At 33.7% G+C, this 16,718-nt stretch overlaps 1 protein-coding gene across 6 annotated transcripts in view; it reads right to left on the minus strand.

Annotated features, from left to right (window-relative positions):
• The window catches only part of EML4 (EMAP like 4), a 124,886-nt gene that overhangs the window by 48,906 nt on the left and 59,262 nt on the right, over nt 1-16,718 (minus strand). For 2 of the 6 annotated variants that reach the window (XM_015245454.3, XM_015245453.3), the window contains exons 3-7: nt 10,350-10,479; nt 7,382-7,555; nt 5,387-5,515; nt 5,113-5,138; nt 4,896-4,928 (exon numbers count right to left, since the gene is read on the minus strand). In XM_015245454.3, the coding sequence (XP_015100940.1) occupies nt 4,896-4,928; nt 5,113-5,138; nt 5,387-5,515; nt 7,382-7,555; nt 10,350-10,479 (492 nt within the window). The remainder of the gene's footprint in view (nt 1-4,895; nt 4,929-5,112; nt 5,139-5,386; nt 5,516-7,381; nt 7,556-10,349; nt 10,480-16,718) is intronic. The other 4 variants (XM_006211460.4, XM_006211459.4, XM_072937812.1 and 1 more) reach the window with 3 other exon arrangements.

Genomic DNA, 16,718 nt, shown 5'->3' on the forward strand with positions numbered 1-16,718 from the left:
TTGGATACCATCTCAGAAACAACAAGGAAAGATTCTATCTGTAGCTCAATTAACGGCTTTTCACTTTTTTTTTTTTTTGGTTTATTTCAAGCTGCACAACCTCTCAGCAGGTGACAGTATATTCCCGCTCAGTAGGTAACACAATAGCAGTAGGACACTGCTATCCTATACACTTTACAGGTAAATTTTAGCTATTCTTTCAGATACAATTCTTAGTTTACACAGGTGTGATCTGGTTTTTGGATAGCCTAGGCCTGGAGCCAACAGGTCAGAAAGCAACACAAGGCACTGGCACTGAACAAAAGCATCTGCATTCAAACTCTTCAACAGGTAGATTAAACGTGAGTTAGTGAAGGTTCGGGGCGAAGGGGGGTGGTGGGGGGCGGCTGTCCTCCATTTTCTATTTGCTGCAAGAAAAAAAGCTTTCAAAAATTATTAAAGACATCACCTTTTGTGACGTCTAGTCTAACCCTAAGTATATGTGAGGGAACTAAGGTCTGGGGTCTCAGTCACAGAGGAAAAATTATTACTAGATGAAGAATGCTTCATTTTTTTCATAATTTCTTTTGGCAAATGAAAATTTGAGTTTCACTCCAACCTACATTCATAATTTTAGTCATTGTAGGATTCTGATTCTTCAAACTTCTGTGATTCAGGTCATTTCATCCCTAACTAGGTCTCAGGCTTATAATTCTTACCCTCTTCCCACTAAACAACTCTGCTTCCCTTTCCTAACTGCAGTGACTAATGAAGCTTCTGTTGCTTAGAATGAATCTATAATTGCAATTGTTAACCATAAATGCAATGGTTAACAAATACAAAACTGTATGCACACTACAATCAGTGACCTTCTTGTTGCTCCTTAACACAGCAAGAAAGCTCTTGCCTCAGGGCTCATGTACTTCCAGGTTTCTCTGCTCAGGAAATTCTCTCTCCAGATCCCCACATTGTTCACTCACTTCCTTCAGGTGGCTCAAATGTCACTTTATGAGAAATGTCTTCCCTAACCACTCTATATAAAACAGCCATTCTCTCTCCTCATTCTTTCCCAACGTATATTATGTCCTGACATATTAAGTACTTATTATCTTTTTCTTTTAGGGAGAACATAAGTTCCACAGAGTTCAGACAATGTAATCACTGTATCTCCAAGTGCCTGAGACAGATCCTGACAAAATACACTCAGTAAATATTTGTTAAATGAATAAACGTTTAAAATGTGTATCTGACAAAGAATAAAGAAACATCAGAACTGTAACAGCTGTGAAAATGACACGATTACTTAGAGGTCTTTGTTTTCCTTTCTCCAGTTTTGTAAATGAGTTTATATTGTGTATTTTTAGATTATATGAATAACTGGCTACAACAAATTACCAAAGGATTTTTGATAGTATTTCAAAATGACTTTTAAAGTATTTTTCATCTGAAGCCATTTTAGACAGGTAGCTAGGTAGCTAGTAAGAAATTGTCAATTCTTAATTTTGAAAGATATTATAGTAACTGTTCTTCCATCTAAATATACCTGTAGTTAAGCTATCATTGCGCTGGTCTGGTGGTTAAGCAAGAATGAATTTAATCACAGAGCAGTGAGGCAGCTTTATAAAAGGAAGTAAGAGTGTGATTTGGTGATTGATGAGTTCTTTTCCTCAATTAAGCAAATTTTTCTCATTCAGGTTCTCAACATGACCAAACAATGAATTATGTGCTAATTCTAAATATCAAGAGTTTAAGATACTACAAGCAAAAAGAGACATTATTTAAGCCTGAAAAAAAGTTAATATCCAATAATTTGAGGACCTTTGGGTTCTCCTCTAGAAATGAGGACACGTGACACTTATTTTCCATATTTTAAAAATGTAATATACTCGGTAACTATTGTAAGAATGAGCTTATAGTCTGTACTCATTTTGTTTATTACAAAATTTGTCAGTTATCTATATTCCCCCAAAGGTAATTTATTATAAAAGGTGATTACAGTTCCCCAACTTAGCTCAAAGAACTTTATCAATAGCTTCTCAAATGAATAGTACTGTACTAGAACCTAAATGCTACATCTAACAATAAATAGTTCTACAGAAAAAATTATTCACAGTTTAACTTTGACAGGCCAAGTCTTATTTCTCTTGCAACGGGAGAGAATTCAACAGAACAGAAGAGGAATGAAAAGGGGCTTAAGCTTCAGGGACTTGAGGGTATGAGGGTAGATACGGATCTAAGTCAGTAGGAGCCTCTTTTTAGTGGAGTAACCTGTCCCTCCTCTCACACCAAGGCTCTGAGACTGCCCTGTGAACATCCCATTTCAACCATGGTTTCCTTCCTACTGTCTAAGTGCTGACTAGATGTGCAGCTTTACTGCTCTTCTGAGCCTGACATACACAGGCCTTTCAGGTAGTTCTCTCTTATACCACTCACCTATATGTATCAAACATAAACAGGCTTGTTCTCAAAACAAAGCAGATGGCTTAGAGCAAGTCACACTTGTCACTGTCAAAAAACAGCTAAAGAAATTAAAAAATTGTATTTTTAAAAGACTGTCCAAAAATGACAGAGTTTTTGGATCAATAAATACCTGAAGTGTAAGAAAATGTGCTGTGAATATGCTATGCAAAATGAGTATCAAACTTAAAATATATCTACAACTTATACCAAGTAAAGATCATCTATTTAATGGTCATCTTTTCATCTTAACTCTACACATTTGAGTGCAAGGTTTTACTGTCACACTCATATACAGTAATAAAATTTATTTGTACTGTGTGCCAGGTATTAGTTTAAATGTTTTATTACCTTTAATTTTTATAATCACCCTTTGAGTGCTTATTATTATCTCCATTATAGATGAGAAAACAAAGACTTAAGAAGGTGAATTAACCTGCTTGAGGTCACAGGCTAAGTAAATGGTGAAACCAGTCTCTGGACTCCAAAATACGTGTTTAAACATCTACATGTAGAGGTTGCTACACATCTTTACAAGTAAATTAAGTCTTATACACTCAAGTATAAATGTCCAAAACCAAACTCTATTCTTTCCATACATCTACTCCTCCTCAAATGTTCCTTACTTTTAGTTGATGCCTCTTACGAAGTCTCAGGCTGGCTTTCACAGATTCCTTCTGTTCCTTACCTCTCATACCCTACCTGTAATCTCCTAAACCATCTAGAATCCATCTACTTCTTTCCATAGGCTCTGCTCCAATTTCAGTCAGGCCTGAATTACATAACAGGACAAGGCACAAGAGATCTCCTTCAAGGTACAGTCTAACGATATACATAGCTGATTAAAATGGCAAAGGAACAGACTCATATTCCAAAATTAAAGCTTAATGCAAGCAACATTTGACACTGCTAAATTCCAACATCTGGGACAAACTTTTTCAGTTAAAAATTCTTGTAACAGAATTTAACTTATTTTTTCTATATCCTTTTCCAGTTTTTCATTCCATCCTTCTTCCCCGCTTTAGTGACTTCTCTAGCAAAACCCTTCCCTTTTAAATATTTACTTACCTGCTTACTTCAGTGGTTTTGAAAACTGTCACCAACACAAATCACTCACTTATTATATACTAATCACAAGTTCCCTTTTCCTTCCAAAGAACATATCACAGCATGACAAAGAGGGAGGTAGCCTTTTCTCATTCACTCTATAAGGATTTTATAAAATTTGAGCTGTCTAGCAAAACATGTAATAACAGCAGCACCTTTCTATAGTTACAGTGTTTTCTGTTTTTAAAGTTCTTTCATGCAGGTTATTTTATCCTTCAGCAGTCTTGTGAAGTAAACTTTATAGTTATTCTTCTCAGATTCGAAAACTGCCCAGAGACACTGCCATTTTGCCTGGGTCACAGCGTGTTCTACAAAAGAGCCAAACACTAAACATAGAGACTCCACACTCACTGCTCTTTCCACTCTATATCACTACCTCTATTTAAAAAAAAAAATAGCTTTAATACATATAATAAGAATTGTCTTTGTAAATAAAATTTCATTTTTTTCTTAAGGTATTTCAACCATTACTTAATCTATACTTAATTATAAAGGAGGGACAAAGTAAGACCTAACTAAAGGAGAACAGCAGCAAAAACCAACTTTATTTAGAATTTCTATGAAAAAACAAATGATCCAAAGAAGATTGCAAATATTTTTCTTATTAGAATCAAAAACTACAGAAATCAAATTGAATCTCTAACAAAAATTTTAACTACACTGTATATGGTTAATATAATAAATAGCCCAGAAAATAAAGATAACTAGGACATATAGAAATGAGCTGTAAAAAGCATGCACAGAAAAGACATGCTTTCATTTAGAAGAGCATGCTTCAATTAAACTTGCAGGCAATCGAAGGAGAATGTAAAACTGATGTATAAATCTTACCTACTTTGCAATTAAATGAAATACACATTTACAGAAAGTCTGATCTTTTTTGGGTCAGAACAAGCCAACAACAGCAAGTAGCCAGAAATTACAATTAATATAAAAGAAAAATTTAAGAGGAAATGGGTTTGCTAGACTCATATTTTTTAAGTCTTAGCTTCAAGAAATGAGTGATTATTTGCAATGAAGTTGGCAAGACAGGAAACTGAGTTAAAATTTACCAATCTTTTAAATGGCTTTTCTAAGTACAACTTCTATTTTCATAAAAAAAAGGGGGGGGGGGAATTCCCCTTAGTATTTTATCTCTTTGTAATGATATAATTATTTGTACTGTTAACCTTGACTCTTTAGAGATCATGGAAATAAGATGAATTTTTAGAAAAGTGGTTAGATTCACTAGTTCAAATTACTGTATTTCTTTTAGTAAGAGGAAAGCCAGGTATATAAATAATGAAAAGCCAAATAAGAGATCCAGGAAGAAATTAACTTAGAAGGCGACCAACTGCGTAGCTTATTCTTACCTTGGCTGTTTTTTTCACGGGTTGACATTTTTGCTGGTTGAGATAAAAATGACATGTCTTACAATAAAAACTGGGTATTTTCTTTAATGACTATAAATAAAGTGAGCTAATAAATAAAGTATACTGAATGAAAATAAGTCAATATTCTTATCAATAGCAAAAATTTAACTGATGTGGAAAAGCAGTAAGTAGTTTTTAAAAAGGATTTTTAATTTACCTTGGTTGATGATGACATCTTTATGCCTACAAAAGGAATTCAAAGATATTTATTTTATAATTTTATTTGGCTGACCATTATAATTACCAGAAGAACCTCCACTAAATAAATCAATCTGATTACCGACCCCCCCAAAAAAAAGAAAAAAGGAAAAAGATATAAATCATAATACAGATTTTTTTAAAATGATCAAACCAGGTATATAATTCTACATGCAAACATGACATCACAGAATTAATAACTTTTATATGAAATTGAGAAGTATAATACTTACTTGTCTGTATTTTTTATAACTTTTGATATTAATTTTGATGTTGAAACTGCCCTCAATAATTTATTACGGCTATCATCTGAATTTTCCCATGAATTATGTGACTTTTCAGCTGTTGGTGGTCGTTTAATGCTGAAAGAAATATATTAATTTCTTAGAGAAAAATTCTATGAGTAGCAATGACATGTAATTGACAGTTTAAATAGAACATAAAAGCAGTAATTAACATTTTCTTACAGCTAATCCAGAAAAGAGAAGAAAGGATTAGTTGAGAGGTTCTGTCCCTGGATGAGTGAAGGAGTTAAACAAGGCAATTACCAAGTCTGTTTTAAAATTTTCACTATTATTCAGAAGATTCACTAGAAAAAATATTTTGCACCTGATTAAAAAAAAAAACCCAGATTTGCTTAAATATGAGTAATTAATAGCTCTCATAATTTGTAAAATTTGTGTGAATTTGGGAAAAAACTGTACTCTTTCAAAGTCATTACAAGACTATTTTCATTTTTTATGTCCTCATGTAATTAAATTATATGTGGTTCAAATGGCAATTTCTAAATAAATGGTAGGACTAAAAGTAAGAATCTTGCTTCTATCATTTAGAAGCAATTTTACACACGATTAGAAATAAACAGGATTTAACAAAAGAAAGCTCTATTATCAATACTGATTCCATATATTTGTAACTTAAAATTTTTTATTAATAAGCAATTTTTTTGGCTGCACTGCTAACTATCCTACAACTCATCCAGTCTTCAATATTTCTTGTAATAGTACATCCAAAGAGCAATTTAGAATGGCAAGCACATTTCCAGGAGACCTTAAGAAGCTGAAAAAAAGATCCGGACAAAGATGCCAAGGCAACTCAGAACCTTAAAGAGACTGATTATTAAAAAAGCCACCTTTAACCACACACAATCCAAAGTTACATAATATTAATAAGCTGTATTCAAGAAAACCTCCACATGAGACCAGGCAGAAGAATTACAAACCGTTTAGATAGCATAAGAATCTGCATGAGACACACAAAGCATTTTAAAAATGTTAAACATGCATCTATCAAGTGAAGGGTGCTTTGTTTTTCCAAATTTCCATTAGAGATTTGAGGCAAAATACTAAATGAATCAAATAAAAATACATTATAACTCTTTTAGGGACGATTGTCACTTATTTTTATTAAAATTCTAGCCAGTTCTGGGAATGGTTTAGTATTTTCCTAAGATTTCAAAGCAGAAGTGTGATGATAAAATATACCTATACCTAACCATAAAGCTTGAGTCAACATCTGTAATGCAGGCAAATTTCATTAAGTTGGTCTAAATATTTGATTACAACGCAGCTGTGGTGTTGAACTCCCAGCATGCAGGTTTAGATCCCCAATTTAGGCTCACACACATTGTTAGAATGTTTCTCCCTTCTCCCCCTCTCATAACTTTAAAATATTAATTATTATAGACACAGAGAGAAGCCCTCAAGCAAGCCTGTAGCATAGAAAAGATTAGGTGAAGTGGATTCAATTCTCTACTCAAGCAAGAACTTATCCTCCCAAAACCCAAAACTGAAACTGAGATGCAGTCACAATGAAGAGCCATGTGTTGAGAAGGGCCCTTGCAAAACTGAAGGTTGTAATGATGCCAAAATATGGTGAGGATAATTACATATGGCAGTTTTCTATCCACGGCTATAAATTTATGCATAGTTATATGCACATGTTAAAATACACTATTACTATAAAATATTATTTTGAATAGGTTACTTTTGCCTTCCTTTCATCAGACTGCTTATAACTTTATTTTTCTATCCATTTTTAACTGAGAAATTTTGACAAATTTTCCTTCTCCAATTTGGTAAAATACAAATTACAGCAACAGAGAAAGGGGAGGGGAACCACCAGGCTTTTTCTCTTGAAATCCATGGATAGTTAACTTTTTCTCAAGTCACAGAATTCAGGTATCATTACAACCATTCCCTAGCTCTGTACTTGGGGTCAGTTAAAACCTTTTGGTGGGAGTAGAATTCTTGCTTTCTTGAGTTTGTCTGTGTATTTGGAGAGGCTGTGAAGAGGGCTGGGGAGAAGGTGATGCTCGAATTTGTGGACTTTGATCATTAGAGTGAGATTCCTCTTTTTTTTCTCTCTGTCCTTGTGGTTTTTCTTTCTTTTTTTCTGTACCACTGTAAAATAAAGTATAACATGGAACAACACATATTTAAACAAATAAAAAAAGTATATATATATATCAAACGATGGGAAAAGTTACTATAAATCAAAATCCTAAGCCATACAGCTAACACAATTTATAATGCTTTCATTCAATAATGAAAATATTTCTTTAAAAATTCTGGAAGCTATTAAAATCTTCAGTAAATTTACTATATTTCTAAGGCAATATATCCTATGAAGATCGCCCCTTTAGAGCAAAATGACCTCTAATGCATTTTGTCATCTTGGCAGATTTTGGGAGACAATAGAAGCTTTCTTAACTGACTTCAGTGTTTCCAAATCAGAGCATGAGTGACACTTTCCATCACCTCCGTAAAGCACACTGACGCCCAAGGCACACTAAATGCTCATGCTTCGTAGGTTATTCTCCAATTTCTGTTTCTTCAGTGTACTTCTGTTCCCATCAGTTTAGTTTTAAACTTACCAAGAGTCAACTGTGTTTCCCCCACCCCAGACTGTTTGTTAGTTGTACTTGTTATTTTAATTATGTAAATTAATAAAATACAAAGAAAACTAGTAAGATATACATAGGAAAGAGAACTGTAATTTCCATGTAAACTAAGTTAAATGCTCTAGAAAGACTCCATGAAAACGAGTTACTAAAAAAACTGCTGTTAAGTCAAAAAACTGCTGTCAAACTTTGTGTAGGTGAAACAGTTATAAAACACTGAGGAAAAAATCATAGAAAAAAGATGGGCTCTAATTCATATTGCTTTGCAAGAGTTTTAATTTTCTTACTCTGTTTTAAAAAATGAAACTAAAAATTACCAAAAAAAAGATTTATGGGTGTATTTTATGCAAAACAGTCAACAAGGAAGCTAATCAGAGATGCATGTTTAGAAATAAAGGGGGGGGAGGCTCAGCCTTTCATTAAAAAATTCACAAATGAATATATGTGAGTATATTTTAAGTTAAAATATTTAAGATATTTATATACAAATTTATGACTCCATACTTTGGCTCCTGATTAATGAAGCACGTGCCATTCCTGATCACACTGGGTAAGAGTCCTTACACTGTATACTTTTGACAGTAGCACAAAGCAGATGGAATCGATAATTCCAGAACTAAAAAGGTATAAAACTATCAATTACCTGAACTTCTTAATCAAAGGATATTTTGTAATTTGCCTCTAAGGTACATAATCTACAAAGAAGGTATGTTTAAGAACATTTTAAACAAACATACATAGTACATACAATTTAATCTAATCATTTACAATAGTTAATAATGTTAAAATATAATTTTGACAGTGACATTTCTTAATCTGATTCATTTCTGATACCATCTGACTTCAGACTGGTCTTTACTGTCTTGTTCACGTTCAATTTTTTTATCTGCTGAGAAATACAATTCTACCTCAAAAATAGCAGATTAACTGAAATTTAAAACTGAATTAGGAATTCTTTCTTTCTTGTCAGGCTGCAAACTATCCTAAATGCATATCATTAGGCCTCTATTCTTAAGTGGGCCTAGAAGAATCTAAAAGAGATCTTTCTTTTGGGATATTCAAAAGAAAATTACAAAGCCCCTGTATCATAAAGTAACAAACTCATCTGGTTTTAGATTGCTTAATCACTACTGGACATAATACTGATCACTGCACATAACTATAGCTACATAAGAAAATGGGCTGAATGCAAATTATTACTGGACACAACAAGGAAGTTTATTAAAAACTGTATTAAAAATTTCCACTACACATTTGTCTTCTCATAATTTGTCTTTTTCTCCTGAAATTGGAGCACAGGTAACACATTTTGGCATACTTCGGAGGAGACAGTCTAGATTCTGTAATGCCAATGACTTTAATGACTGAATTCTAGAAGGGACTTTTAAAAGGCCTAAAGATCATGTTATTTCTTCACCATTCCTGTAGTCAAATGTCTGGTTAATATCTGTAAACACACACTGATGAATAATTTAGTCACGGGCATTGGTTTATTGAGGCAACCACTTTCTATCAGCACATTTTAAATATTATTCTAGTACTTAAAGTCTTCTTTGTTCTTTGAAGAAAACAGTTGTAAGATTACGTAGTTGATCTCTTATGGTTTCTTCAAACCCTATATGGAACAGTTTGCTAGGAATTACACGACGGCAGAAAAATCTTGTATGCGATTTTACTGAAATAGATTAAATTAATTAATTGATGAAAAGAACATATAGAATTTAAATGTGTAATCCACTGAAAGTTTTATATTACAGTATTTCCACTGCCCTCCTGCCCACCATCCTCTTACAGATACACAACATAGCACAGTACTGTAATATTTTAAATTAAGCCTCAATTTTATAGTCATGGTTAAAGAATAAACGTTATAATAGTGTTTAATCCCCCACTAATATAGATTTATATCAAGGATTCTATTTCTCCTTTAAAAATGTTGTTATCAAATGTATCACTTACTATGGAAAATTCACTTATGTAATTCCATTAAATATAGTGATGCTTATATCATCAACAAATGATTAAAAAGAAATAATTAAAAAGAAACAAAACAAAACCAGGAAATAAAACTGCCTGCTTTCTTTAGTAAGAACCAAAAGCTTCCTCACACAACTCCGCAGGTGTGATGAATATAAACTTGGCAAGTACAGGCTGGATATCTCTACAGAGGCAAAGAATTCAAAGGACATGCTCACTTGAATTCCATACAGCTCTATTTCATATTCTTTTCAAAAGTAGACTGAGTTATCACATTAAAAAAATTCTGCAATGTTAGCTTTTTTAATAAATGGTACCTTTTAGCAGCAGATGAAAGAGTTTCTTTTCTTGCAATTGAGACAGAGCTGGTGTGACTTGGTTTTCTGCTTGCACCACTCCCATTCGTTATACAGGACATGGAAATAGCTTCTCGAAGGCCTGGCTGGCCTAGAGATGGTTAAGAAAAAACTTTTTACATTATATTTCAAATATTTCTCAAAGATTGGAGCTTAAAAATTTAAGTCTATTTGTGTTTAAAACTAGTAAGCAGGGGGGATGGTATAGCTCAAGTGGTAGAGCACATGCTTAGCATGCATGAGGTCCTGGGTTAAATCCCTAGTACTCTGTCTAAACACAAATAAATGAATAAACCTAATAACCTTCCCCTCCCACAAAAAACACTAGTAAGCAGATTGTTCCCCCTGTATGCAGCATACAATATTATTGTCTGAAGATTTAATCTCATCAAAATAGACCTATAGAAAAGCCATGCTAAGTTGCTAAATTGCAGCTAGACTCATTCTCTAGCTAAATGGTTTGCTCTTCATATACAGTAGCTTTAAAATACATGTTTCAAAGTTGTGCTTCAAGAAAACCACAAATCCTCACATGTCAATTTTCAGAAATAGCTCAGGTTCTGTTGAAATTAAAAATTCTAGAAATCATAAAAGCTGAATCTTAGAATGTTGTTCCCTATAAATAAAGCATAAGTATATACAGTAACCTCTGTTATCTTAATGTATACAGTAGGAGGACTGAAATAAATGTGTGACAGTATGCTGGTATGGTCAGGAAGACTCAGATCACAAGATCAAACAGCCATATCTACTAAGGGGCAAGTTTATTTAAAAATCTGGGAATAGAGAATAGTTTTTAATTTTTGGACTCAAGTCTTCTCACATACACACAAGAAAATCTAACTTTTATATTTGGCCAATCTCATGTTTCTTTGTTCTCTTCATAAAAGCACAGAGAGCAAAAACTTTTATACATAAAGCCTAAATAGCTGGCACCCTAGAATGTTACAAACATGATGGTAGAACACTACATGTTTTGACAGCAATAGCTCTTGGGGCCACTTGTGCCATAAAGTGTTTCCTTAATACAGAGATTCCTAGACCCTGCCTCAGACAGAACGAATCAGAAGAGAGGAAGGAAGAGACCTACTATATTTATTTTTCAAACTTCCTAGAAAATTTTTCACATATAATATAGTACAATAACCCCCACATTATGCTAATGTCACTGGTCATCAGATCTAGTAGTACTCTACCAAACAGGTGACTTCTTGTTATACTGACAACTTTTTCTTTTTATTGTGGTAAAATACTCACAATTAGTGGCTGGGTGAAGAGGGGAGGAACAAATGGATAGAGTTTCAGTTTGGGAATACGAAAGAGTTCTAGAAATGGATGGTAGTGATGGTTGCATAACAATGTGAATGTATTTAATGCCACTGAACTGTACACCTAAAAATGGTTAAAGTAGTAAATTTTACATTATGTATATTTTACCACTATAAAATATGTCAAAAAAAGAAATCAACACATCACTGTTATCTAAGTCCTCTGTTGCTTCTATAATTCTTTAAAAAAAATTTTCCCCAGTTTTGCTGAGATAAAACACACAATAAGTTGCACATAAAGTGTACAATTTACTTTTTCTGACATATATATATGACATACATATGTATTCTGACATACTTACATGACATACATGTAAGTTTTGACACATATATAATACGTGTGAAACAATCACCACAGTCAAGATAGTAAATATGGCCATCATTCTCTAAAGTTTCCTTGTGTCCCTCATAATCCATTTCTCCCTCTTTCACTCTCTGGGCAATCACTCATCTACTTCCTAGCACTATAGATTAGTTTGCATATTCTAGAATTTTATAAAAGTGGAATTATAGAGTATATACCTTTTTCTTGCCTTTCAAAATTCAGCATAATTATTTTGAGATTCATCTGAGTTGGTAAGTGTATCAACAGATTATTCTTTTTTGTAACCCAATACTATTCCATTATATGGATATACCACAATGTTTTAATTCATTTACTTGTTTACCTGTTGACATCTAGGTTGTTTCCAGTTTTCTGTTATAAATAAAACTATGATGAACCTAAGTATACAAGTCTTTGAGTGAACATATGCTTTCATTTTTCAAAGGTAAATACCTAGATTGGGTGGTAGGTGAATACTTAACGTTTTCAGAAAGTGCTAAGTTGTTTTCCAAAGTGGTTATACCATTTAAATTCCTAACATTTACACAGAGTTTGCGTGGCTCCACATCCCTGCAAATACTTGGAATGACCAAACTTAAATTTTAGCCATCCTGGTGAGCACATAGTGGTATCTCATTGTGGTTTTAATTTGCATTACCTTAATTCTAAATGTGTTAAATATCTTTTCATGTACTTACTTGACATCCATATATATCTTTTTTGGTGAAGTGTCTATTCAAATCTTTTGCCTATTTTTAAAATAGTCTGTCTTCTTAATAACTGAGTTGTAAGTGTATTTTATATATTCTAGTTAAAGTTTTTTGACATTTGTATTTTGTATTTTCTTTTATTGTATTTGTACTTTCTTTTAGAAGTTTTCTGGTTTAAGCCCTTACACTGAAGTCTATGATCCACTTTGACTTAAACCACTTACTATAATCTGTAACTGTATCTGCAAACCTTACTTGTTTTGTGATTCTTGTATGTATCCCTATGCTTAGCACATAGAAAGCACTTAATTTCTAAATGACTAAATGAATGCATCTTCACTACTGTTGCCTCAAATTCCTCTTCTGGATTATGTTCAGTTTATCTCTATTCTCTCTTCTTGCAGTATTACCTTGCTTTTAAAGCATTCTGTACACTGTGCCAGAATACCTTTCTAAAACACGCTGTGTGTCTTTGAATTTAATACGCCATCAATTGTAATATACACCATTATCTTGAACAGCACTAGAAAGAAGTGTTGCCTATGAGAACTGTTAAGACACAATCAGTTGTAAAATGCAATGCAATTTCAGAGATGTTAAAATGCAAGAAACACAGGCATCTTAGAATTAATGGGTTAATGTAAATCTACCTGTCACTCTCCAATTTTAAATCCTTTAATGGCTCTAAGGCGCCTTCAGGATAAAAACTAAATTCCTTAGCAAGGTGTAAGAAAACCTTTCACTATGGGCCCTATCTACCAGTTGAGGCTCATTTCTTGACACTCCCAACTTCACATCTCACGCTTCAATTTATTATAAACTCTTAAACTAAGTAATTTTTAACTCCTCTGCGCCTTGCACCTATATGATCCTTCTCTCTGGCAAATGCTAATAACCTCTGCCTGCCTAAATTAACATATTCATCATCCACCTACCCATCAAATATTTACTCAGGGTCTGTTATGATCCTAGCCTGTGTTTACAAGAGAGTACAAGGCAGCTACTAGCACCAAGGAATTAAAATCTTGCAAGAGAATCACACTAGAAATGAAAACATGTGGCTAAGTACAATAACAGTGATTATGAACAGAGTATAATAAAAGTACAAAGACACATAATTCTGTAAGGATGATTAGAGACACAGTTCAAGAAAGGCTTCCTAGAAAAAATACAGAACAAAGTCTTAAAGGATGAGTAAGAGATAGCCAGGTAAAAGGGAGGTGATAAGATATTGGGATCTTATTCTAGCACGTGTGAAAAGAAAAAAAAAGGTAACAGCAAGGTGGTGTGCTTAAGTGTGTATGGCATGAGGACGGGATAGACAAAAAGATCTTTCTGTGGTGAGAATGCAGAACAAGAAAGAGCAGAGTTCAGATGGTAGAGGAAAGTCCAGATGGGAGAGGTACGCAAGAGTTAGATCATGGAGATCTTATATATAGGGAACAGGACCACATTTACATTTAGAGAAAACCTAGTGGCTATGTGAAGAGCAGGTTTCAGAGCAGTAGTCTAAGCAGAGTTATGATGGGGACCTGAAACAAGAGCTAAGTCACATAAATGAAAAGAGGAGCAGGTTTAAGAAATATTTAGGTCTTAAAAGATGATTATTTCAGTTTGGGGACATTTTGCATTAATGAATTCTGAAAGACATACAAGCAGAACAATCTAGTAAGAAGACAGGTAATTCTTATGTGCTGAAGTCTAGAATATAGATTTACAATTTGGGGATTGGCACCAATAAGTGGATGTTAAGACCATGAAGATAGATGAATGCTGATGTCACCTCCTGCAAGGAAACTTCAATTCCAGTCTGAGTTAAGTGCACCCACTACACCCTAAATTTACCTTTTTAATACCAATTATCATATGGTTGTAATTATTGAGTTATCTATCTTTTCACTTTACCTGAAGCCCTGCAGAGACAAAGTCAGTGTCTTTTATTTCTTTTACCTCCAGTACATAAAACAGTGCCTAGTACATTGAAAAGATGAAGGAAAGAGACAACTGTCAACATAGTAAGTAGTGTGGAGTAATATGAATTACCAAGCACTTGCTAAGTGCTAAACATTGTTGTCCTAAGTACTTTATAATTATTATGTCCTCCAATCTTCACTATAATCCTAAAAGGGATTTACCATTATCCCAGTTTTGCTGACGAAGAAACTAAAGCTTAGAGAGATTATTAATGCGCTCAAGGTTATATTGTAGCAGGCAGTGAAATCAGGATTTGAGTCCAGGCAGAAGGAATGGTAAGTAAATGGAAGGAAATAATTCTGCCTTGTGGGGAATGACACTTTGAGCTATGCCAGGATAGCAGGTGGGAAATCATCAGATAGAGGAGGGGAAAAGGAAATTCTAAGCAGAGAATAGTACTAATTACGACAGTCCCTAGATCCTTATACAAAGAGCAAGAAAAGACCAAAAGAATATTTTCATGGTCACTTTCAATCCTACCATTAAATTTGAGGTAACTCTCAGTACTGGGAACCCTTAGTATTTGAATAAAAGAGTGACTGACCTCCCAAAGTAGAAGCAATGAGTTAAGTAAAGCAGACAAACAAAAAGGAACTGTTTGTTTTTCAGCTGAAAAGTCTAAAGTATATTCTTGAAATTTAGAATATTAGGAACCTAAGTGGAAGAAAGGAGCACAAAAATGATTACTGCAGTTACACAAATTTATATCTGGAATGTATCATTAGCACTGTCTTTCTCTACACACACACACACACACACACTTGGGTATGTATGTTTGCATATATACATACCCCTCCCCCAGGGCTTAGGCCTTACAAAGTCTGAGCCCTCTCAAAATTAGCCTGCAAGACTGGAAGCAATAGTGACCTCTAGTAACCAAAGGTACAAAAAAAGTTCTATTTCTGAGCAGCAACTCAGCTGAAATAGAAGAGATTTAGGCTAGAAGTCTATAAACTAGGAAGGTACTAATTTAGATTTAATCACAGTGGAAACCATCATAATACCAGGACTGAAATGCAAATGATAATTTTTATACTTTATCTTACTTTATCATGACATGAGAATACTAATCATTATGGTTTATACTCCTTGATGACAGACTCAAGCAGATGACCTTTCTGATATCTTCGCCTGACAGTTCCTAAATACTAGTGAATTTCATTATAGTTTACACCCATACAGTAAAGTTACTACTAGGAACTGTTGCACATCCAACATCTCAAAATCTGAAATCCATCTCCTTACCCTCATCTGTAATATCCTCTTATTCCTGAATCTATCCCAATCCCTTTGTCCAAAAAGCAACTTTTAAAATAACTTCCTGTTTCTGTACCTACCTTCTTGCCACATTTAACAAGTTATTTATTGAGACATCCCAATATGTTAGTAAAAAACTGTCCCTGTCTTCAAAAGGTTTATAACCCAGCAGGAGCAATAAATATACCAAAAGAGACATATAATTAAATTATAAAACAACTCCAAGAAGAGACAAAAAGTAGATCATTTTCAGGAATTAATTTGAGGTCTTATAGGATGGGGAAATTTCTGACCAAGAGAAGGATAAAGATGGTCCATAAAGGAAGAACTTTAGTTAATACTCAAAATCTTTTATTTATCTCAGATTCCTTATCATAGGCCCCACAGCCCCAGCTGCATACCTCTTCCACTCTCCTCACATTTTCAAGCTTCCTGCCACCTTTTTCAATCTGTCAATTACTGTGGTTCATTCTTTGAGAAGATTGAGGACTATACATACATCATCAAATTTTATCTTTTCTATTTGGAACTTTATCTGTACATTTCTCTTTTCCTCTTATCTCACAAGAAGGTGTACTTTTGTCCTCTTAACTCTTGGCCACTGATTTTTTTTTTTAAGTATATTTTGAGTAGAAATGACCAAAGACCATTTGATTTCCATAGAGAAATGGAGCTCTGTAAATGGTAATTGCTGCCTGATCTGAGGCAATATCCACTCATACACTTTCATATAAAA

The sequence above is a fragment of the Vicugna pacos genome, chromosome 15 (assembly GCF_048564905.1).
Source record: "Vicugna pacos chromosome 15, VicPac4, whole genome shotgun sequence".
Taxonomy (NCBI): domain Eukaryota; kingdom Metazoa; phylum Chordata; class Mammalia; order Artiodactyla; family Camelidae; genus Vicugna; species Vicugna pacos.